The following is a 23,577-nucleotide window of genomic DNA, read 5'->3' as shown; positions in this document are numbered from 1 at the left end:
CAGGGCTGCGAGGGGCCGGCGGGGCCGCGGGGCCCGCGGGGCGGGCGGAGGGGCCGCGGGCCGGGGCGGGAGCGCTGGCGGGGAGCTGGGCGATGGGAGCAGCGAGTGCGGATCGCTTGGGTTTGGGATTTGAATTATGGAGGTAAAATCCTTCTGTCAAAGCCAGGAGACAGTTGGTCTTAGGTTGACATCCCATCTGTGATCTGATTGGCTCCCCATCCCCTGCTCTTGGCCATTTATAATTGCCTCTGATGTAATGGTACAACCATCCTGATGAGCTCATAAACTTCCACACTCGCCTCCTCCGCCAGCCCCGGGACGGGGCAGCCCCGCGCCCCTCTCCGCATCCCCCCGGCGTGACCTTGAGCCCCGCATCCCTCTGCCCCGTGCCCCGGACAGAACGGGAGGCGAGGGCACTTTGTTTGTACCTTGGGTTTATTTTCCTTGTGATGTTGGGTTCAGCCTGGAATAGAGTCTGTGTTGTCGGAACGGTGGCAGGGCTGCTTCGCACAATGGGCTTGCTGTTTATTTTGGTTATGTGACTTTCCCCTTGGTATAAATGATTTCTTTGATGGGTCTGAGGATGCATTTGTTCCTGCCTGGTTTTGGCCCTTTTCAAAACTGGGGCTGTTTGGGTTCTTTATTAGATGGGAGCATGTGGGGGGTTCTGGGGTGTCTTACAGGCTGAAGAAGGAAAAAAATCCCCAAACAACCAAACAATCAGAACCAAACTTGTGGCCAAAATGCTGAAATTGGTCAGTTACCAAGAACTACCAATTTACAGTCAACAGAACTGTGATACAGGACAGGAGCCTCCAGCTGTGTGTCTTAGGGCACGTTTTGACTTATTTTGAGTGAGAACTGATGTTTCCTTCCCCCCCATAAATACAGGCACTTCCTAAAGACGTTCAGGTGCTGGTTGTGGTCGGGCTCAGCAATGTCACAACTCTTCGCTCTTCTGAGGCGTGAAACTAGGAACAGCAAGCCTAAGGATTGTCTTTATTGTCGTACGTGTAGAATTCCCTCTTTACTGGAATAGGAATGGCCGGGAAACGTGCAGAGGAGAAAGCAGTACAGCATCAGACATTTTAGATACAGGGAGAAGATGTGCTGGTATCTTTATCTGAAAGCCTTGATTAAAACCAGGTTCCTTTCTGTGCTCAGACTTGCATCTCCAAGGCCTGTGGTGTCCTCGTGCAGGACTAAACTTCCCTTTTCATTCTGTGTACCTTGCCCCAACTTCAGGCCGGGGTTGGAGACATTTGATACCACGTAGGGTGACCTGCAGCCTCCAGAGCTTCCCTTCTTGCTCAGGACTTCTGCACTGATCTGAAAACTTCTCAGCTGTTTGTGCCTTGATTACCGAAGGCACCCTCTGCTGCAGCACCTGGAATGGCTGGATTGGCTTTTCTGTCAGGTTGGAACTCTGCTCTGCCAGAGAGCAGATCCGCTCTGCTGGGGCCATCAAACGTCCAGTGGTGACTGCTAGTGAGTGTTGGAGCATCCTGAGGGAAGGTTTCAGCTACTTGGGAATGTGTTCCTGTGTTCCATGGATGCAAGTACAAAGTGCTTACTTTGTATATCCTGAGAAATCTCAATTTAGATAAAATGTGTACTAAAAGATGGAGTCAGGTTGAACTTCTCAGGTGTTTCCCTGCAGTTCACTTCTGTCAGTGCGCTGGTACAAATTTGTAAAAGGAGCTTATTTTGTCTTGGAAAATGAATTTCACTTAATTCCACGAGCTGCTGACACAGTGAATTAAGAATACCTGAGTAAGTAGTCCCATAAACTGGAATTATTAATGAATAGTTGTTCTGAGAATTAGTTGGACTTGAGGAAGGACAAACATTGAATGTAAAAGGTAAACCAGCAACTCCTTCATCCCAAAACCCAAGTGACTTTCCCCCAGTCCTTTTTGTGCCAAGGATTATTGGACTTAAACTGACAATTCCTTTTTTCTGCCGGAAAAAGAAAAGAGCAGACGTATCTAATGAAAAAAGCTTCCACGTGTCATCTGTGCTGCCCACAAGTAAATATTGATTAGTAATAATACTCCAGCCCTGAATTACAGCCTCCTGTGCTGTGTACTTCTAAATTCCCTGGATTAGGAGAATTTAAAGCTTTGTGTCTTCTCTTTGTCTTGCACAGCGATGAGCAGAGCGGGTACTTCCCACCCAACTCCTGAGAAACTCTGGGAGAGCAGAGCAGAGGGCGACTCACCTGAGAGAAACCTCCCAGGGAACATCTCCTGGTGCAGGCCGGGAGAAGAGGATGTGGGAAGAGCACACTTGGGTATCCTGGGAGTCACGGGACCTGAGTTTGGGGATGAGGAGCAGGATGGTGCCTTTGACCCCTGGTACTCTTCAGGAATTCTGAGTGATGCCATCACGAGGGTTTCGTCACTTTGCTCATCAGGAAAGGCCACGTAATTTCTGGCGTGAAAGTTGTTTGGGTGGAATGTTCCCTGCAGTGGGAGGAGTGTGTAGTCACACCACAGAGTTACACAGGGGTGGCTCCTGTGTGTAACCCTGATGGACGCTTCACCCACAGCCGGTCCGAGGGAGGAGGTGCTGAGTGGGAGCCCGGGGAAGACAAGGATGCTCTGTGGTTTTGGGGACTTTGCGTTTTTCCCAGATGATCTTTCTAGCTGGCGAACACAGAGCGGGATCAGGAGATCAGGATGGCTGATTTGTGGTGTGTGGGATGAGAAATCCATGGTTTGCTGTGGGAATGGCTTGTAAGAAGCTAGGCCAGGGATCCTGGATTTCAGTTTTTCCAGCTCTCCCATGGATTTGTTTCCACCTGCTTCCCCTCGGAGCATGTAGCAGCTCTTAGTAATACACCAGTTTTCCCAGGGTCTTGGGATTTAAAGGAAACTGCTTGGGAGAAAGGACTTCCCTGCCTTTAATAGATGGGCATTTCTCAGGCTTTGGCTACAACAAAGTGTCTCCTGTAATGGGAGAACTCTTTGGATCACATTAAACATTGACATCTTGGATAACCTCCCCATAGGTGCCCCGGCATCTCAAGGCCTCTGTTCTAAGTTCAGTGAAAGCAGTTTAAAAATTATATGTTAATTAAAAAAAAAGCTTTTGGGCCTGTTGCCATACAATAGCTATTTTTTGTTGACTTTGATTCCGACTTTAGTAGCGAGTGAGGCATGAAAAACGTTGTTGGAAATATGGTTTTTAAGCTAAATTGGCACCAAAAGGCACTGTGCTGCCAGTGAGCTGTGATGTCTTGGAATGGGAAATTGGGACCTGGCTCCTCTTGGCTCGTGGTTTTTCCTTGCTTTGGATTGTAATGTCAGGAGCCCTCGAGTTGTGCGTTGTGCACTGGAGCTTTCCAACAAAAAGGAGAGTGGTGCATCTCCTTTCTCTGAATGAGCAATTTTAGGACTTGGCTGTCTTAGAAAAAGCAGGAAAATTGTGCTACTTGGATTTTGTTGGTAAAATCTTGTTAATTCTGGTGTGGACACTGGAGGTTTTGCTGCTTCATCTTTTTTAAACAGTCTGAAGTAAGCCAGGAGTTGCCTGATTCTCTTAAAATCTCTCATTTTCTGCACTACCATCTCCCTGATGCCCAGTTTGGAGGTGTCCAGTGTTTCCAGGCAGGATGTGTGTGGGATACAGGACAGTAAAACTCAATCCTCACTCTCAGCTGGAGCTTTTACTTTTCCCTGCCCTTATCACCACCAGTTTACTGGGAAACCTGGGACAAACCTCTTCAGTGTTGTGGTGACGTGAGGTCAGCAAGGCTTGCCTACAGTTTTCAATGAAGTTTAATTAAATTGCCCTGTGAATCCTTATTTGTTTTCTGGGCTAGGGGAGGGTTTCTCCCGATGGTGTCTCTCTTGTAGCCATGTTGTTGGTTGCAAGACAGAACTTTGGTTTCTGAAAGGTTTTATGTTTGACTTTCGGGCCTTTTTTGGGGGGCTAGAATAGTTAGTAGTTTCCTGAATCTGTCCAGTTTTATTCCTTTTACCTGCTACAACTTCTGTGTCCTGTTTCTGAAAACAGGAAAACTTTCTGTTTTCCCTCAACAAGCAGGCAGAACTTCTTCCCTGCTCTTAAATAATATTAGAAACTGGGGTGGGGGGAGGCAGGACAGTCAGATGCTCTGTTACAAAGCTCTTTGTACAGGCTTGGTGTGTTCATAATGCTTTGGGTCTTTTCTGTTGTCTCATTTGAGGGCTCTGGTCAGTGATTCCTGTGTTACAGACGTATCACACGTTCCATGAGGGCTGTATTAAAAATCCCAGCAGCTTTCCTTCAGAGAGAAAATAATGTCTAAAATTAGGCTTAATAGTGCAGCTGTTGGTTTTATCTGTTACCTCATACACAACTTTTCCACCTCTTTTCTCCCTTACTCTTTTCAAAGGAACGCCACCAACTGGAAGTCCAGCTTTTACCCTCTGCATCTGTGCTCTGGATAATTAAAATATTAGAGGAGAAAATGCCCTTTCCAGTTCTTACGCTGTGTATTTAAAATTCTTGGGCTAGTGAGTCTGATTTCTTCTTTGAATTGCGACTCCTGTGTGAGGGATTGCTCTGGGGAAAAGCTTGCCAGCAGTGCCATTGCCCAATTCCTGCCAGGAATGCTGGAAACTCTCAAGGAGCAGCAGCAGCAAATGTGGTTTGGGGGGGATGGAAAAGATGATAAGCTTGTCAATGTTTATCCTCTTGCTTTTTCCCTCTGGAATGGTCTCTAAACCATCAGTAAGGGTGGAAAACAGTATTTCCCCTTTTGTTCTGGTGGGAGAGAAAGGAAGGATACTTTCCTGCTGGGAAAAAAATGTTTTTGAGAAGTCCTGCAAAAGTTCTTTTTTGTTGTGTGCTGACTGCAAAAAGTTCAGTCTTTAATTTATACACAGGCAGTGGGAAAACTGGACTGGATGTCTGTTAGCCAGAGCCATAAATCTCCAGCTGGAAGTGAGTGACAGGTGGGATGGGAAGAAAAAAAGCTGTTTTTTTGGCACATTGGAACAGAACTGCTTGGGCTGTGTTCGGGTCCCTCCTGCCCGCCAGCTCCAGGGTGGCACCAGGGGAGCTGCTGCCTGCTTGGTTCCACTGGAAGAGGAGGGGAGTTCCTCTCCTGGAGATAAACCATGTGTCCTTTTTTGGGGCTCAGGAGAACCACCCTGTGCCCATCATTCGAGTCCAGGAAAATTCCAGTCCCAAACTGAACATCCTCTCTGCCGTCTGGAGATGCTGCTTAGGGCTCTTTAGGGCTGAAGCTCTGTCAGAGCTGGGTTTCAGGCAGCCTTTTGTTTCTCCCTCTTAAGCAGGGGTGGAACGTGGGGTCTGAATTCCCACAGTGACTGTTCCTCAGCAGCTGAGATGCTGCTGTGGGAACTTTGGGAAGAGCTGAGGCGCCAGGGCTGGGAAGGGTGGGGAGTGGAATCTGGATCCTCTGAGGCTCATCCTGTGTGTGACACCAGCTTCCCTCCCTGGCTTCAGCTGAACGGGTCGAGACCCTTTTGACGGAGCTTTGTGCTTAAAGCAGCGCCCAGGCCTGGAACAGGAGGAGCTGCTTCTCCCAGGACTGAGCTCCTGTACGTATTTTACCAGTTCATGTCCTGATCAGACATGGATTAATCATGGATTGGCACATGGGTGACGGAGGGGTTCCCATTCCTGACTCTTTGTGCACCTGCACTCCCAGTGTTGTAGCTCAGCAGTTCAGTCCTGCAGCTTGAGCAGTTCTGGGGGTTTTTGCTCTACATCAAGAAGAGCATTTCCAGGTTTGCCACAGTGTCTTTCTGGAGTATTTCTGAGTTGTAAGTGACAGCTCAGCGAGTATTTACACAACGTGGGCATGAGTTCTCTGTAGTGAACTGTAAAGGATGCTGCATAATGACAGGTAAACTTAATAAAAGTTGCTTTGGAATTTCTCAGCAAATATTTTTTTTGCTCAAGATGTTCAGAGTAAAATGTAGCTGGAGTCTAACTTCTAATCATGTTCTTTTTATTTTTCTGGGAGAAAAAAGGGACAAAAGCGTGTAGGATCAAATAAAGGGATTGGTTAATTCAGTTAATATGGCAAAGAAATATCTTTATGAGAGGGTGAGAGAGTGGAGATAGTGTGTTTGTCTTAATTCCTATGAAATTCCGGTGAAAAATCAGTTTGTGTAAATACCTCCAAAAAAACTGCTGCTCCATTACAGTTGTTGGCATTTCATGTGATAACCAGCATGTCATTATTTCCTTAAGCCAGCTCTGGTAATTGAAACACTCTCAAGGACAAATTCAATTGCTATTAACTTTCTTTCTTTTTCTTTTTTTTTTTTTTTTTTTTTTTGAGTAACTTCCTCTCTCTCCTGGATAATTAACGTTAAGCCTAAATTGGTCCAAGAAGCTCCGGGTTAGACGCAGGCAGTCGTTTTTGGGAGCCCTGATGCAGCTGGTGGAGCAGAGCCTGCTCCTTGTGCTGGTTTTGTGGGTGCTTGGCCATGTGGGGAGCCAGAGGGGACCAAAGGTGATTTTGTGTTGGTGGGATGTGATGGGGATGTCCTGGATGTGGCTGGGAGGAGGCAGCGTTTCAGCGGCTGAGGCCAAAGGTGGCCCTTCCTGCCGCTTACGACTTTCCATCCTGAGAGATTCTGAGACTCTTTTCTCAAAGAGAAATTCTTGAAGTTGGGAGGGCTCTGGAATTTCCCCCCCGGGGAGGATGAATGGGTTAAAGAAGTACTTTCCCCCCCTCCACTCACTTGTGAAATTTCATTCAGGTTTGACTAAGAGAAACCCTGAAAATTACCATTTCCCTTCTGATGTCAGCACGTCCTGGCACCCTGCCTGTGAACAACCAGCAGGAATGTTTGAAAACCTGGGCCCAGGCCACAGCTCCAGCTGCACCTCGGGCCAGCCGGGGGCTCTGGGAGCGAGCAGGGGGTTTGTACGTGCTCACCCAGCTCTGTGGACATGAGGCACAGGAGAGGGGAGGGACCTGCTCTGGAAATGGCCATTCTGGTTTGGGTTTCAGCGTTGAATTTGATCATTTTGGTGAGGAGAACGTGCAGTGTGGGCTGTGCTGCCTGGCAGATCTCGCTGTCGGTTCCTTGCCTGCGTTTTCTGTTTGGCGATGATGTTCTCTGTGTTGAACAGAGATCTGGAGGTGAGTTGGGAAGGTCACCAAGCCCCCGTGTCCTGCTCCAGGGCAGGGTCAGCTACACCTGGGCACAGGCCACACAAACACGGGGGAGCTGCCTCCGTGTCTCAGCGCTTGGCTGCCTGGAGCACTGGACATTAGGGGAAATAGTCCAACTCAAATCATGTTAATTGAATGTCTCTTGTCCTGGTCTCTCCAGGTGTGGAGAGCAGAGGCAAAAGTGCACAGTAACCCGCTCTTAAATGCGTGGCTTTGTGCCTGGCCCCTGTTTCCTTGAGATAAAATCCCTGGTTACGTTGCAAAATGTCTCCCTTTGCTTCCAGGTTGCTGTGGGAATTGTGTTGGAGGGGTTGGACTGTCCTGCTTTGCCACCTGAACTCTGCCAGGGTCCTGGGCTCACTCTGCTCTCTGTGGGATCCTTCCTGGAGGCTTGTTTGGAGCTTTGTACTTCAGAACAGTCTGGTGATGGATTTAAAGTCCAAATGAGTGTAGGACTATGCACCCTGCGCAAGTTTAGGAGGAGAGTCTGGTACTCATTAACTCTGTGTAAATAATTAAACCAGTGCCAGGCTGGAGGTGGTCTCCCCTCAGCCCTTGTGGAAGGCTTTGAACAAAAGTTCTTACCTCCGTGCAGGAGATCCATTGGAACGGTGAAAGTGAATTAGTTAAAACTTGATTTTCTTTTCTCTTTAGATTATCTTTGACTTTGGGGCTTGCATGGCTAATCAAGGAAAAGACTTCCCATTCAAGGCCAGTTTACCGAGTGTGATCATGTGTTCCAGAAACTGCCTTTTTTATGTGCTGTGGCTGCACGTGTTGTCTCGATGTTCTCAGGAGTCCTGCACTCCTGCCCCTCGGACTGCGTGGGTGGGGGGTTTTATTTTTTTATTATAAAAAACCCCAAACTCATTTACTTACTGTTCTGTTGGGCACTTGTGGTGATTGCAGTGCTTTGGACCTCCTGGGAAGGACTCGGGGCAGCTGCTGCGTACGGCTGAGTTGAACATTAGTTATTTTTTTTTAATTATACGTGGATAATTGGACAGTGTTTTGATAGGAGGCATTTAAGTATCAAAGTGTCTCAAAGTCTTTCAGTTATTGTGGCAGACCAGCGAGGCTTGAACAAGGAGTTTTCCATGTTTTGGAAGCCTTTCCCTGGCTCTGCACTCTGCAAGTGGCAGAGAGGCGCTCAAAACTATAGCTCAGAATCCAGGTTAATGCCCTCACTGCCTGATCAGAACTTCTCTCTGGGCATGGGGTTACACCTAGAACAGTTTTCACAGGATCACAGCTTGGAAGGGGCCTCTGGAGATGTCCCAGTTCAACCCCCTGCCCAGGCAGGGTCGCCCAGAGCAGGTGACACAGGGTGGGTTTGGGATGTCCCCACAGAGGGAGACTCCAGCCCTCCCTGGGCAGCTGTTCCAGGGCTCTGCCCCCCTCATGGAAAGAAGCTCTTCCTCATGTTGGGGTGGAACTCGTGTTTTATTTTATGGCCATTGCTCCTTGTCCTGTCACTGGCACCATCCCCTTGACAGTTTTCTCTGGTTTAAGGAAAAGTTGTCTTGATGGAAATGTGGTTTCCAGCAGCCTGTGGGGAGAATGTGGCTCCCTTAGAACAGGGCACATTGGTGGGGAAGGGACTTTCAGGGAGAGCGAGAGTGTTGGCATAAAACCCACTCTTACTCAGCTCATGCTCCAGAGAAGCAAGAACCCTGACTGGCTGCTGTCTGCTCTTGGATGTTCAGGAGACACTGACAGACTGATCCTATCCCAAATTATCCTGTCTGCCTGTACTTGAAAGATATTTCTGAACCCCTTCCCTGTCCTTCCTGCTTGGTTCACAGGCCATGATGGCATTGCAAAAAGCTGCTTTCTACGTTAATTGTGATTGATTACCTTGCAATCTGGGACAAGATTTCCTTTGAAAAGCTATATGCTGATTTGGTGTCAGGAATTAAAATCAGATGAAGTGATTAGTGTTGTATGAAACATCCCAGAGCAATCGAGTGCTCCTTGGTTTTCAGCTGTGTTCTGGCCCTTAACCCTTCCCTGCCTTCTCCTTGGAGTGAGGTGCTAAATCTGCTGCCCCACGCTCAGGTGAATAACTCAGCCAGGGTGTTGTACCAGGAGAGCCAGGTGTAATTTGCTGCTGAGCCTCAGAGCATGGATTTACTGGCTTTAGTGATGAATGTGGAGTGTGTTGGAAGTGCACTGTGCCAAGGCCACGGCGCTGCTCCCGCGGAGTGGGGAGAAGGAGTTAAGGTGAGCTTTACGTCTGATCACTCTGTAAATGGCAATAAACTGCTCAGAGTTGTCACTGCTGTCAAGGTGCAGTCATGTCTCATCTTCCTTTCCTCGTATGAGTTGTCTTACAGTTTCTTGTTATACCTGTTCCTGGAACCAGTGGAGACTTTGCAGCGTTGGCTGTTCCTCCTCCCCCCATGGCATTGGCACAGTTGGGAGTTCTTGTATCCTCTCGCCAGCTGCCAGCACACGCTCCTCTTAACTCGCTAAGCAACTCCCCACGTTGTTCGTTCTGCCTGGAAAGAAATCTGGATTTTTCTGGACGTAGATGAAATAAAAGCCCAAGGACAGATATGAGTGTGGGGCAACAGACTCAGGCTTCAGAAATCACTGTGAGCAAGGCCTGGTGGGCTTTTCAGAAAAGGTAATTAGTATTTTTAAGTGACAAGGACCTTGCGTCACTCAGGATGTCTGTAGTGAACCTGAATCATGGCGGCCTTGGCTTGGTGAAGGCTCCAGGAGTGTCTTCCCTGCTGTCTGGAGCTGCCTTGGCTGCAGCTCCGAGTTTCTTGCCCACGTAGACTTTCCATCTCCCCCAGCCCCCTCTTCCCAAGGCAGGCACGACAGCCCTGCTTTGCTGGATGCAAATAGCTCGTCTGGGTGTAAATACTGGAGATTGGTTGTGGCTTTGCTGTAAAGTTGCCGAGCCCGTCCTCAGTAAATGCAGATGGTAACTTGTCATTACTGCAATTTTAAATATTTTTGGTTCCGTGGAACTGAAGGGGAGGCTTGAAGGTTGAATTTTAAGGCTAAAATAAGAGAAGGCTCAATAAAATCCGTAAAAATAGCACCCAAATTTGTCAGCTGCTGTAATGACAAGGGAAATAAAGTAACTTTTCTGTTTCCTATTAGCAAAACAAAGCTTTGCTACCTTGTTTTGTGCTGGATACAAAACACAGCAGGGTCAGGAGGGATGAGAGGGGGTTTGGGATTTACTAGGTTGCTTCCTGACGAGGTGACGCTGGGGCTGGTGCCGGTGCCACACACAGTGTGCAGTGACAGCTCCTGTACCTGAGGGACTCCTGGAGTAACCAGTGATGCTTATCCTAAGCTCCTGGCTGGGATAGGGCTGTGTCTTGGGGCTCTTAGAGCTGCCTGACCCACGTTACCCCATCCCAAGGCAGGGGTGATGTCCACTGTGGAGCTGTGAGTTTGAGTCCGAGCTGTGGGAGGCGAGGATGTGATGGAGCACAGGGGTTTGTGTTGGCATAACCTGGGATTGCCTTTCTTCCACAGATTCATCCCCAATCTCAGACTTCTTGGATGATTTTGATCTTCCATAATGCACAGTTTTAGATAAATTCAGTCATTCTGCAGGAGCAGGGGAGAGGCTGTGTAATGCTGAGACATGGCTCGGAGCAGCTGCAGGCCCCCACACGCAGCTCCTGTGGAAACCCTGGATGAGAGGGAGCTCTGGGATGAGGCACCTCCGAGAGCTGCAGCTCTCCAAGGACGAGTGTGGCCGTGTCCTCCTCCCTCGTGGTGCTGTGTGTGGTAGGAGAGGTGGGGCTGTGGGGATCTGGGGTCATTCAGAGCCCCGAGCTGATCCCGGGGGCTCCCCGGGAATGCCGATCCCAGCATGGGAAGGGGTCATGGGAGTTTGCCTGTCCAGTTGAGTCTGTTCAGCCACTGTTTATTCTGGTGTAAAATGAGATGAATTTGCAAAGTGATGAGATATTCAAATACAGAGCTTTCAGACAGTGGGTAGAAACCTGTGTTGCTGCATTTTACAGATGAAGATTTACCGGGAACGTGTTCTTAGAAAGGAACCCAGGAGGCTGTGCTGGAGGTGTCTTATCAACTCTGGAGTGTGCACGAGCACCCTCAGATTTCTGTGCAGAAAAGGCTTTTAATGAATTGATAAAACAACCTTTATTCTAGAAAGTAAACTCCAGTGAGCCCTTGCATTGGCTCTTCCTTCAGACGTCCGATTTTGGAAAACATCCCTTGTGTTCAGTAGCAAAAGACATCTGTCCGTGAGATCAGCAGGGCTTGTTTTAAAGGAAGCAGGGGTTACAGGGAATTAGCTGGATGACTGAAGTCTGCCACAGGTTGCATTGTCTGAATGTATTTATGGGGCATCTGGAGCCCTTTCAGGTTTTCAGCGCTGTTTGGAGCAAATATTTTGGGACTCACTGGTGATGTGGAACAGCTGCTCTCGTACTCCTTGGAGTGAGATCACTTAAGCAGTGGTGACACTGAGTGTAATTCTGCTCCTCCATCCTAGCCCTTCCTCCTCCTGCTTTTTTTATGGCTTGCTCTTGGCCCAGTCCCATTCCTGTGGTACAACACGAGCTCAGTTGCTCCTTCCAGTGTGGAACGGGCTGGAACGGGAGTGCTGTAATGAGACGTTTGAGCGTCTTTTTGTTGACTTGCCTCCAGTTCATTAGAGCAGAAGTAGGAGGTTGGCTAAACTTAAAGCCTGATTTAATATTCAGGAAGGAAGTTTCTTTCCATCTTAAAAGGAGCAGCACCTCATTACAACGATCACATGTTCCTTGGGATCATCTCCCATGGAGCTCAGGCGCAGTTTTCTTCACATCTTGGTGTTGCTTGGATTTTTGGGAGGAGTCAGCAGTGGCACTTGGGGAATCCTGGGGCGAGCTGGTTGGATAATGTGCTTGTAAAGTGAATTGAAGTCTGAGAGTGAGGGATAGATAGCTAGTTACCTAGTTCTTTGTATAGAAGGAAATTGTATTTTAAATGTAAGTAGGAATTATTGGAGAAATTATATAGAAATCATACAGGGATCTCACAGTGTGAATAACAAACTGCATCATCTGACCTTGACTGCCCGGGAAATGCCTGAAAATTTCACTGGTCATCAGCTATTGTACAGGAATCTTAATCCTTTGTTAATTTTGACTGCATTTAAGTCAGTAAATGGTGTTTGTCAGAATGTCCTGCCATGGTGTAAGTAGTTGAGATGGAGGGAAAGGGAATGAGTCCTCTGGTTGTTGCCTGATTTTCAGGTGGTGGGGGATCCCTTGTGCTGTTTTCACAGGGCTGTGCTCTGAGCCTGCAGACAGGAGAGGTGTCCCTGAGGAACCATCGTGGTGCTTGTTACAGGCTTGGCACCTTCCCACCCTCCAGTTTTTAATAAAATAAAAAATAACACCAACTCTGCTGTACTTGGGCATGAACACTGTGCTGCTGTCGGGTTATTTCCAGTGAGGCTTTGAGGGGTGACTCTCATTTCACTTCCCCACCACATCGCCTTCTGCTGATTGACTTCTTTCAGGAATAAGATGTTCCATAATGATACATCCTGTAATCAAAACTCTGGTCAGTTTTAATCAATTAGAAGAATATTAGTAAGAGCTGCGCTTTGGAAAGTCCTCTGAGATGTGTGGACTGGGCTCTTGCTGAGAAACGTTAATGGGTAATTACTGGATTGTGTTTAGCAGGGAGATACAGGTCACAGGATGGCTGCTGGGAGAAACTCACTCGTCTTCCTTCCACTGGTACAACTCAGGATCTGGATTGACAGCAGATCTCCCCACAGAAAGTGATGTAATAAATGATCAAGGAGGGGATAAACATTGAGCAGGGCAGATTTTAGGCTTGCAGGAGCTCCAGATAGAAGCAGGTGACTGAAGTAATGCAGAAAGAGTCCTGTTCTCCTTCTGTGTTGGTGTCATGAGCTTGTTCCGAGGTTGGGGCGTTAGCAGAGGTTTAGAGGAATAGAAAGTGTCTTGGGTCAAACTCTGACCTACTGGAAAAAATCAGAAGAAAAACCAATCTCTTTCTGGTTGCAGAACTGAAACTGTGGAGCAGAGGTCATTTGTTTTGGCAGCCAGACTTTAATCTGCATCGGCCATTGATAATGAGATGATGATACATCACCTCCTGGTTACGTGTCCAAATCCAAGTTAGATTCTGGGATTTGTGGGGGCGAGGGGAGGAGTTTTATTTTTCTGTAGCTTATGTGAAAATGGATTTGTCCTGCACGTTTCCAAGGAGTGAGCATTTGTAACCGTGTACTGTATTCCAGAAGTGAGGTTTTGGCACTCCAAGCTTATGGGTGTGAGTCAGAGCACCCCCGCCTGCTTCCTGAATGGAGTGGGGTTCCCAAAGTGATGGGGCTGCCCTGGGGGGAAGGCAAGGAGAGTCCCTGGTGGCACCTGAGCAGGGCCAGCATGGGCTTGGTGTTCTGCCCTGATTGTGCTGAGAGACTGAAGGAAGTCGATGGATTTCTCAAGTTTTAAAAGGGAGGGGAAAAGCAAAAAAGGAACTGTGCATTTCTGTGATGATGTTGTCAGAGAGTTGTTGTTTAAACTGTCCTGGTGAGGTGGTGGATACACCTCATGGAGTGTTTATTACCATGGGGTTTTCAAGGTGTTTCCTTCTGGGGGCATCTTCATGTCCTGCAGGAGGGTCTTTATTTTAACTTCAGCTTCCCCTGAACCTCCTCTGTCCCTCTTTAAAAGCAGACCACCATGGGAAGAGAGGCATCGGAGCGTGACCCGGGCTATAAAAGGCAGCGAGTTCAGGCTGGGGTGTTGACCTCAGCACAGCCGGTTACACCTTAAATAGATCAGATGAAAGAGTTCCCCACTGGAGGGTGAGCAGTGTTTGCTCCTGAATGAGGGCAGTTGTTGCTTTGTGATCATTCTTCCAGTTGTGCAGGAGTGGGAGTCGCCCGTGTGTGGAGTTTTGGGAGACACAGATGCGTGTGAGAGTGCGTGATGTGCAAACGCGAGTGACCAGCTCAGACTGGGTTTGCTGGAGCCTCTCGTGTTGCCCATTGGGTGCTGCTGTGTCCCCAGTCCCCATTAGTTCCGCTTTTGGTGGTGTTGTGGATCAGCCACGGTTGTGGTGTTGTCACAGCAGAGGAGCTGCTGCTCTCAGCTGTGGAATCACTACAGCCTGGCTGGTTTTGGTGGATCCCCAGGGCCTCATGCCAGCTTTGGGCAATGCCTCCCTGTGTTTCACACTTGTTCATGAGCCCTGTGCTTTGTGAGCTGGTACCATCACACCCAACATCACATGGGAAATGGGGTTTGTCGTGCTCAGGGCTTTGGTGCCTTGGTGCTGCAGGCAGCACAACTCTCACAGTGCCCTTGGAACGTGGAAATAGGGCAGGGGTTTGGTTTAGGACAAAGGCTTAAAGGTGGGAGGTTGAATCCCTGGTCCCTCTTCGCAAGACCCATGTGCTTCACTCCAGTGAGATCCCCTGGGGATCCAGGCTGGCGGAGGTGAGCAGTTTGTCCCTGAGCCTGTGGGATGTGTTAACCACCATTGGTACTGCTCAGCATCGTCTCCCCAGCCACTTCCACCTCACTGTGGTGGCCCCCGTTCTCCGGCCAAACTGAGGTGGCCGGGGAGCAGCTGCCACCTCCCTCTGGGTTCTCCAGGCTCCTCTTTGTACCAGTGCTCAGCAGCCAGACAATGGTTGGTGCTGCCGGGGTCCTTCCCATCTGTTCCCGGCCCTTTCTGGGATTCCCGGCGCGGGTCCAAGCCCTCGCAGGCGGCGGCTCCATGGCCAGGGATTCCGAGCACAACCTTCCTGGCAGGAGTGGCGTGGCTTTGCTTTTATGCAGATTAGCCATGTGCTTCTCACTTCAAGGCGTTCCACAGGAAAAGACGTTTCCTGTGTTTGGTTCTGGGTGGGCGGCTCCGGCTCGGGGCTGAGCTGGGCTTGGGAGAGGGATTACGGAGTGCGGCCCCCCCGTCCCCTTCCACCTCCAGCGCTACGTCACCACAACACAACCACACGCGCTCATACTGTTGGTGTCATTCATTCAGTGCCAAGATTGCTTTAAAAAATTCCCTTGGCCCCAGTTCAAACAGGAGTACAGCTGGGATGTGTTAGATTTTAGGCAGTCTGCCCTCAATTTGAGATGAGTTATAAATAGCAGTGCCGACTTCCTTAACTACCACTCTCTGAGGTAAAATGCAGGTTAATGACTGTGGGAATCAATTAGGGCTTCTCTCGGTTAAACAGCCAGGAATGCTTTTTATTATTTTTTTATCACAAAAAACGGACAATAAAGCTGGTCAGGAAAAGATTTCAAAGCCAAGGTGAGAGCTTAGGGCTTTTTTCGTATTTTTTCGGCCTTCTTATTTTTGGGGAGTTCAGGGGGGGCAGCTGAAGAAACCAGTTGTGGCCAACACCCACGTTTGCCAATAATTGAATGACGCTGATTTGAAACTGGAGAGTTCAGTGAATGACTCTCCTTCCTTTTTTTCCTCTGGCCTAATAAAATACAAATATGTAATAAGGTAATGGGGAAGGTCAGAATTCCATTTTTCTGTACAGCAGTGGAGGGTTTGGCTCTTGCTTCCAAAGTGGGATTTGCCTCTTCCCTTTACTCATTTTCCTGACAGGACCAATAGCAAGTCCCCTCCAATTTAACCAAGCTATTCATTCAAGAGGCCAAATTTCTCTTCCACCGGACAAAATCTGGAAAGAATTGTTCTTGGAATCCTCTTGTCTGCTTAAAGCTTTTTTTGTTTCTTACGGAAAACCCTGGTGTTGTTTGGAAGAAGAGCTGGTTTCACTGCACTGCCTCATTATAGGGGCCTGACACCCTTCACATCACGCAGAGTGATTTGAAGAGCTTTTGAACTCGGCAATTTAAGCTCACTCTGGGCTTGCTGTTACAAACTCTTAGTCTAGAAATATCTTAAATTACCCCAAAAGCTCCGCAGTTTCTCTGGAGCACGGGCTTATGGTCACTCTCTTTACACACCAAACCAAGCAGCTTTGTTTTTGGAAGTTTGACTGGTGGCAGGACAATGTTTTGCCGAGTTTTGGTACTTACTGGTGTTACACAACAGCAGAGATAGTGGGATTGGGGGAGAATAGAAGCAATTTCTGTGAATGCAGGGAGGTGTAAGCAGGGGGTCTGGACTTCAGTGATCAAGGAGCAACACTTTCTCTCAATTATGTCTCTCTGTGGCAGGGCCTTTGCTTTTGAAGTGTAATCACAGTGATCTACTCCTGTGGTTTCCTATTGAAAGGATTTCCCATGTATCAGCCCAGAGAAGAATTTCCAGCCTTTTGCAGTCGGGGTTTGGTATTTCCTTATTTATCCTGACATGTTCTTGCTTCCTCCCAGCGTGCCCATCTCGTGTGACACGGGTGTGCAAAGGGGCTGTGCAGCCTCTGCTCCTCCCAACATCCTCACATGAGCCCTTGGATCAATCCCTGCATTTCATCTTTGTTCTTTTCTTGAGGCATGTGGAGTTAAACTCCCTGAAAGGGTTTTGAGGCAGCAGATTCAAGGAAGTTTCCTGATGGTTGACTCTTTGAGCCAGAGGAACAATACCAAGTCCAGAGCAGTTAAAGCCCCATCAGCAACAGAGATGTGTGGGATATTCTGAATTAATGGATATTTTGAAGGAGGAAACAACACATTGCAGCATTTGAGATGTACATGGCAACCCCGGGGAGCACAAATTAGCCTTGCTACGAGTCAGGAGTGTGTGTCTGAAATAGTTCCTTCATTAGGGGTTAACTGGCGTTTACATTTCTCCTGGTGATAGAATTTTATCCATAAGGCTGCAATTTAGATGCTCTTGGTGTTTGTTTTTAGCACCCTCTCTGTGCTAGGGCCTGGTGGAAGGGTGGCAGTTTGAGGCACGCCGTGTCCTCCTACGCTGAGCAGTCAAGGTGACTTGGTCACACCCTGGAAAGATGTTTGGGGTTTGTGTTTTGGGTTTTTCTCTTTTCGCTCTCTCTCTCTCTTTTTTTTTCCTTTTTTTTTTTTTCTTTTTTTTTTTTTAATGGCTGCATAAACAGTTCCAAATGTTTCTTGGAAGTTTTTTAGTAGTTGTCATGCTTCCTGTAGGAGTCACGGAAAAGTGAATCTTCACCTTGTTTTCTCCTCCCTCAAGAGATGGTTGGTGTTGTGGGTGACCACAGACAAGAAAATCAGTGCAGGAGTGGCAGCATGTGGTGTGAGTGTATTTAGAAAAAAAATAAAGAAAATAAAAAGAATGTATTTGAGAAGCTACCCTTGGTAGAGGGCTGCAAAGGTGAGTTACAACCAGGAGGAAGCAAGTAACGAACGGAAAAGATGCTGAAATATTCAGTCAGTAACCCCAAAGTTGCACTTTGTCAGGTGGAAGGAAGGATGTGAGTGCTTGGGGGTGGTGAGAGCAGGCTGAAGTCAAAAGCCAGGGGCTGGCAAAGCTCCTGGTGGCCCTGATTTTACATACCAAAGGAGATAATGTGGGCAGCGAGAAGATGTCAGTAATGCAAGGGGATACCCACAAGGCAAGACTTGGGAAGCATCAGGGACAATTGCTGGGAAGATGTAAACACAATTTGCATCCTTTAGGGTGTATGGGAGCCCCACATGGGTGCTCCATTCAGGACTGAGGCCCTGCAGCTCTGAGGGTTCCACCAGAGCCTTCAAAGATCTCTTTTTTCTGCCCCCACGAATGGAAACTCCTTTTCTGAGCTGGCACAGGCCCCGTGTGGGTGCCTGGTGTGGGCTCCGGGCACGGCGTTGCCAGGGCAGGGATCTGGGGCTGCCTTGGAGTCCTGCAGCCTCTGCCCGTGCTACTCCCCAGCAGCAACATCTGTGATAGCTTGAACATAAAACGTGGAGTAAAACTTGTTCAGGATTGGTTTGGTGTGAGCATGGACGAGAATGGGAACATCCAGCACAGCTGAGCGTGGGAGGGCGTCCAAAATCCGCCTCTGCAGGGAGAGTCACTCCGGTGCCATGCGCGGGGTCGGCTGGGAACAGCTTCCACAGGATGGCAAACGCCGTGCTGGCAGAGGGCTTGGCTTTCCCCAGCCTGCCAGAGCTCCAGGAGCTTCTGGGCAACGCTCTCAGGCACAGGATGTGACTCGAGGTGCCCTGTGCAGGGCTAAGAGTTGGACCTGATGGGTCCCTGTGGGTCCCTTCCAGCTTGGCAGATTCCATGGGTGCCCTGAGCTGGGGTAGAGCAGAGCACCCGGACTTCGTTCTCCATTGGCTTGTGCCGTATTGACACAAATTTCTCTCAGAGAGCCCTGTTCAGCCAGCAGCCTCTCCCTTTCCCAGCAGTGGGGCTTTTCCTGCCATCTCCATTCAATCCCAGCCTCTGGTGCTCCAGCAGAGCCCCACGAGCTGCCCGTGGTGTCCCTGTGCTCGGTGCTGGCTCGGGGTTGAGCTTCCCTGGCAGCCACACTCCACAGACAGCTGGGCACACAAATGTGTGCTGGGGCTCCAAGCTGTGCTGGCTGCTGGGGAAAGCTTTTCTCAAGTGCAGCATACTGCAAGAACTTCTTCCCCCCACCCCGAGAGGGTGGATTCTGCAAACATCAGTGGAATCCTGCTCTGGTCTCCGGGATTCTGTGGGGTTTCCAGCCTGAGCTGTGTGTGATGTGTGCTTGTGCAGACCTGTAGTGCCACTCCTCAAGCACCTGAGCTCAGCAAGAGAGGGTGGATCTGTACAAACACCACCCCAGGGCTGGTGGCAGGAAGGGATGGTGTAATAGAGAGTCCATTGTCATGGTGATCTGTGGAAAACATCTAATTGGGATTAGTTAGGTCACCAGGAGCTCAGGGAAGGATTCCCATTCAGTCCAAGGGATGGAGGTTAAGGACTGTGCTGGGATTCATTTAGAGGTCACCACACCAGAACAGCCCTTTCTTTAGTCGGGGAATAGCTGCCAAGGTGAAAAAGCCCTGGTTTGAGGTTTAGTGTTGAGGTTTATAGTGTTTTCAGGAAATTCGATTGACTATTTCTAAATCTTGGCTCCAGGCAGCGGTAGCACAGATGAAGAAGTCCAAGGAAAGTTGCATTTATTCACTCATCTCATTGTCTCTGCTCTAAAGCTCAGGGACCTGACTTTCGAGGTTGACAAATTTTTTTACGTGCATCTGAATAAATTTGATTTAGAAACTCTTTATTCGCCAAAAGGCAGCAGACACAAAGCACATGTAAAAAAAAAAAAATTCAAAAATGAAAACGCAGTCTTGAAGACTGTGGATGTCGGCAGCGCTGCCCAGTGTTACTGCATCAATGTGCATTAATTGAAATGCATAAGTGTAAATTAACAGCCTGTAGTGTTTTGGGAGACCTTGTTATACGTGAAAGAAGCAGTGTTTCTTGTGAATATTTAAATTTTCAGCCTAAATTTACCTTGTTGTGGAATATCTGGACATTAAAACACTACCTACAGTGGGGAAAAGCCACTTATACTGATAATTGATCTGTCTTAATGATCCTTCCCCCCTTCCTCCTGTCCTACCACAGGAGAGATGTCAGCATTAAATGACTCTCATTGGGCTTGTTCTTGGTGGAATGGTGGGTTTGGGAGGGCAGCAGGAATCCTGCTGTGTTTCCAAGTGTAACCTGGGGTCCGGCACCTGGGAAGAGGCAGATGAGCTTCTCCTTGGTGCCGACTTGTTGGAGTTTTCCCCGGGGGTTTTTGGGAAGCTCCCACGTTGAAAGGAGCAGTTCCTGTGTGTCTGTGGATGTGCCTCACGTGTCCCGTGTTGCCTTGCAGCCGTCGAGCCCGATGGATCAGATGGGGAAGATGAGGCCTCAGCCCTACGGAGGGAACAACCCCTACACGCAACAGCAGGGACCTCAGGCGGGGCCACAGCAAGGACACGGCTACCCCGGCCAGCCCTATGGGCCACAGACCCCCCAGAGATACCCCATGGGAATGCAGAGCAGGACGCAAAGTACGATGGGCAGCATCTCCTACGCACAGCAGGTACAGCTTCCAGAGCTCCGTAGGCTGTTACAGCAGGGACAGGGGAGAGGCGCAGCCCTGAGTCCCTCCAGCCAGGCTGGAATTGGTTGTTTAGGTAAAATGGCATTTCTTCAGGCTGTGTTTTGTACCACACCTGCATCCAGGTGGGATTGATACCCTGTGGAATCTTTGTCTCCAAGAGAGGCAGTGGCAGAGCAGTGACTCCAACAAGGGAAAAATAAATAGCAGGGGAGGGAGATCCTCTTTCTGCTGTGCTGTGTTAGAGACACAGCTGTTCTTTGCACAAGAAATGACTCCAGGTCAGTTTTGGCTCATTACGTGATCCAAGTGGCGCCTGCTGGACTGTTTGCAGGATTCAAAAAGCAATTTTTTTTTTTGTTGTAGCAAGCAGTCTTTCCTTTCAATGTTACTTTTGTTGAAGGGTGGTCAGATAGGGATCCCTAAAAACTTAGCTATGATGCCTGTTAAAACTTGGTTACGGCCAAGAATAATGTCACACACGAGTGACTTCTGCTGTTGTTTGGGAAGTATCTAGGTAGTGGCATTTCCAGCACATTACTGCTCTGCACAGGTTTCTGAATTTCTGCTTCTTGAGCAGAATCTGTGTGAGTGAGAAACACCTTTGTGACGGGCGCAACTCCATCTCTCCCTTTGCAGATGCCTCCGTACGGGCAGCAGGGCCCCAGCGCGTATGGGCAGCAGAGCCAGACTCCCTACTACAACCAGCAGAGCCCTCATCCGCAGCAGCAGCAGCCTCCCTACTCGCAGCAGCCTCCATCCCAGACCCCTCACTCTCAGCCTTCGTATCAGCAGCAGCAGCAGCCTCAGTCGCAGGCGCCGCAGCTGCCCGCCTCGCAGCCGGCGTACTCGCAGCAGCAGTCGCAGCCGCCCCATCAGCAGTCGCCCAGCCCGTACCCCCAGCAGCAGCCCTCGGCGCAGCAGCACGCCCAGAGCCAGCCCCCCTACTCGCAGCAGCAGTCCCAGTCGCCGTACCAGCAGCAGCAGGCGCAGCCCGCAGCGCCCTCGGCCCTGTCCCAGCCCTCCTCGTCGTACCCCCCGGCGCAGCCGCCGCAGCAGCCCTCGGCCTACTCCCAGCAACGCTTCCCCCCGCCTCAGGTAGGCTGCCTCCTGCTCTGCTTCCTTCTCAAAGCCCTTTCCAAAAAATATTGGGGCACATCTTCTGTTTCGTGCGTTGAAATCGGTTGAACTGCACGCAGCAAAGTGGGTGGGACAAAATGGTCAAACCTGGGGACTTCTCCTGTGGCTCGCAGATGTGGTAGCCAGCAAAGCCGGGCTAATATTGCAGCTTTAAAGGCTATCATTGAGAAAATGCTGCTGGCTGGCAATTCAGGAGGAGTTTCTTCAAGGAAAGGCTGGTCAGGCGTTGGTAGGGGCTGCCCAGGGGGGTTTGGAGTCCCCAGCCCTGGAGGTGTCCAAGGAAGGACTGGACGTGGCACTCAGGGCTCTGGGCTGGTGACAAAAGATGGGGATTGGACACAGGTTGGACTTGATGGCCTTGGAGGTTTTTTCCAATCTCAGTGATTCTTTATCAGTGTAGAGGATTCCATAATGGAATGGTTTTCATGCTGCTCTCTAGGGGTTCTCCAGGTGCTCCCAGAGGTCCTTGGTTTAGCACAGTTTGCAGAGCCACACGTGGAGGGTAAGGGAAGAGTTTGCTCTTAAGTGTAAAACTTGGCTTTGGGGAGGAGAAACAAAGCTGGCTGGGAGCTTTCAGCAAACGCTGCAACGCATCCAGGGCAGCTTTTGAGAAGTGGAAGGTTTTACTTGACTTGCCTCGTTTGTGTAACGAGGTACTTGGAGCGAGGGTGAGATGGTGAAGGTGATGAAGCAGAGCGGGCAGATCCAGGACAGGCTGCGATCTCTGGGATCTGTGATAAGGGAAAGCTGAGAATGGCTGTTCTGTCATGGCCTGAGACCTGTACTCCCAGCTCCGAGCAGCAGCTGGGCAGTGTTTGTGTGTGCTGGCTTTGAGTCCTGGCTCTCACCTCCTGTTTTGGGCAAATGTCACCAAGGGGACATAAATCTTCCACAATGTGAGAACATCCCAGAGTCATTCCAACAGAGGCTTCATTGTATTCCCATTTGTGATTTTTTTTGTGTGTGTTTCTTGATGTTTCAGGAGTTATCTCAAGACTCATTTGGGTCCCAGGCATCCTCTGCTCCCTCAATGGCTTCCAGTAAAGGGCAAGAAGACATGAGCTTGAATCTTCAGTCCAGACCTTCCAGCCTGCCGGTGAGTGGGGCCTGGGCCGAGGGCAATCAGGAGCACAGCAGGAGAAATGAGCACTGGTAGTATTCCACGTGGAAATGGGAATGGTGGAGGCTGCCTGTGCTTTTTACTAAGTCATTAGCTTCTGGCTTCCCACTGGAGATTGAATGTAATTTACAAAAGTAATGGATTTGAGAGGAAAGTTTAACCCTGAGTGCTCTGGTCTGCAGGTTCTACCTAGAGCAGTTCATTCTGTGAGCTCTCTGTGTGCCATGTCTGAGGTACCTGACTGCTGTCAGAACAGGCCCTGACCTCCAGGGAAAATCCTCATTTTTGCCTTATTTTCCTGTTCCTTGTCCCACTGTGACACTGGTGGTTGGCACTGGAGCACCACTGCCTTTCTGTCTCATTGGATCCTTATGCTGCTGATTTAAGCTTCTCAGATCCAGTCTGACTGAACAGGTGGTGGAAAAGACAAATTGATTGGTACCTGGAGTGAGGAAGATCAGTCCCATGTAGCTCCTTCCTTGGCAGATGGAGAATTATATTTTCTTTGGCATCCTAAATCTGCTTGCTGGATGTGCAGTGACCAGTTGGGGATGAGGTTAGTGCCCAGTGTTCCAGCAGGTGTTGGGCCAGAGTAGTTTAATTTTGTGTTCAAACATCAAGAAAGCAGAAAAAGATTGAAAGTTTAGGCTAGTTTGCACAAGCTGGTCTGTGCCTCTGGCTTGGAAGAAAAGTTTGGAGCTGCTGAGTTCTGATTTTGCTGGTAACTTTTGTTCTAACCAGTAGGAAGTGAGTGAGCTTTTATTTTTTTCTTTAGCCACTGGCTAAGTCAGTGCTGGGAGCTGCAGCTGGATTGGCCAGAGGAGTGAGCTGTGTGTAGAACTGAGTTATTTTTGCTCCCAGCAATGAGAACAGCTTTGTTATGAGCCCCTTGAAATAATGCCTTCGGATCGTGGGTACAAATTGTCACCCAAAATACAAAGTGATTCTGGTTCTGACCACCTAATGGGAGTAGTTGTGGGTTGTTGCTTTTTTCTTTCCTCCTCTTTTTTTTTTTTTTTTTTTTTTTTTTTTTTCCCTTTTGGACCCTGATTACAAAGATTTAATTTGTTCTGAGGCCTGGGGAAGAAAAAATCTTTTTAAATAGCATGTTTCTTTCCACACTGCCTCTCCACAAGTTCTTCCATGTGACCCATCTTCTGGCAAGCAGCACAGGAGAAGTGAAGCCACTGAAGTAATTGAAGAAATTGCTGCAGCTCAGAA

The 23,577-nt window shown here is 49.0% G+C and overlaps 1 protein-coding gene across 2 annotated transcripts in view; it reads left to right on the top strand.

The window, feature by feature from the left end:
* The window catches only part of ARID1A (AT-rich interaction domain 1A), a 55,158-nt gene that overhangs the window by 1,794 nt on the left and 29,787 nt on the right, over nucleotides 1–23,577 (top strand). For both annotated transcript variants that reach the window (XM_042015624.1, XM_042015623.1), the window contains exons 2-4: nucleotides 19,861–20,078; nucleotides 20,736–21,194; nucleotides 22,219–22,332. In XM_042015624.1, the coding sequence (XP_041871558.1) occupies nucleotides 19,861–20,078; nucleotides 20,736–21,194; nucleotides 22,219–22,332 (791 nt within the window). The remainder of the gene's footprint in view (nucleotides 1–19,860; nucleotides 20,079–20,735; nucleotides 21,195–22,218; nucleotides 22,333–23,577) is intronic.

This window comes from Corvus kubaryi, unplaced genomic scaffold (assembly GCF_017639235.1).
Source record: "Corvus kubaryi isolate FWS band 111438036 unplaced genomic scaffold, C.kubaryi_AGA036_p1.0 split3-37304, whole genome shotgun sequence".
Lineage (NCBI taxonomy): Eukaryota > Metazoa > Chordata > Aves > Passeriformes > Corvidae > Corvus > Corvus kubaryi.
This window is presented reverse-complemented; position numbering and strand designations above follow the sequence as displayed.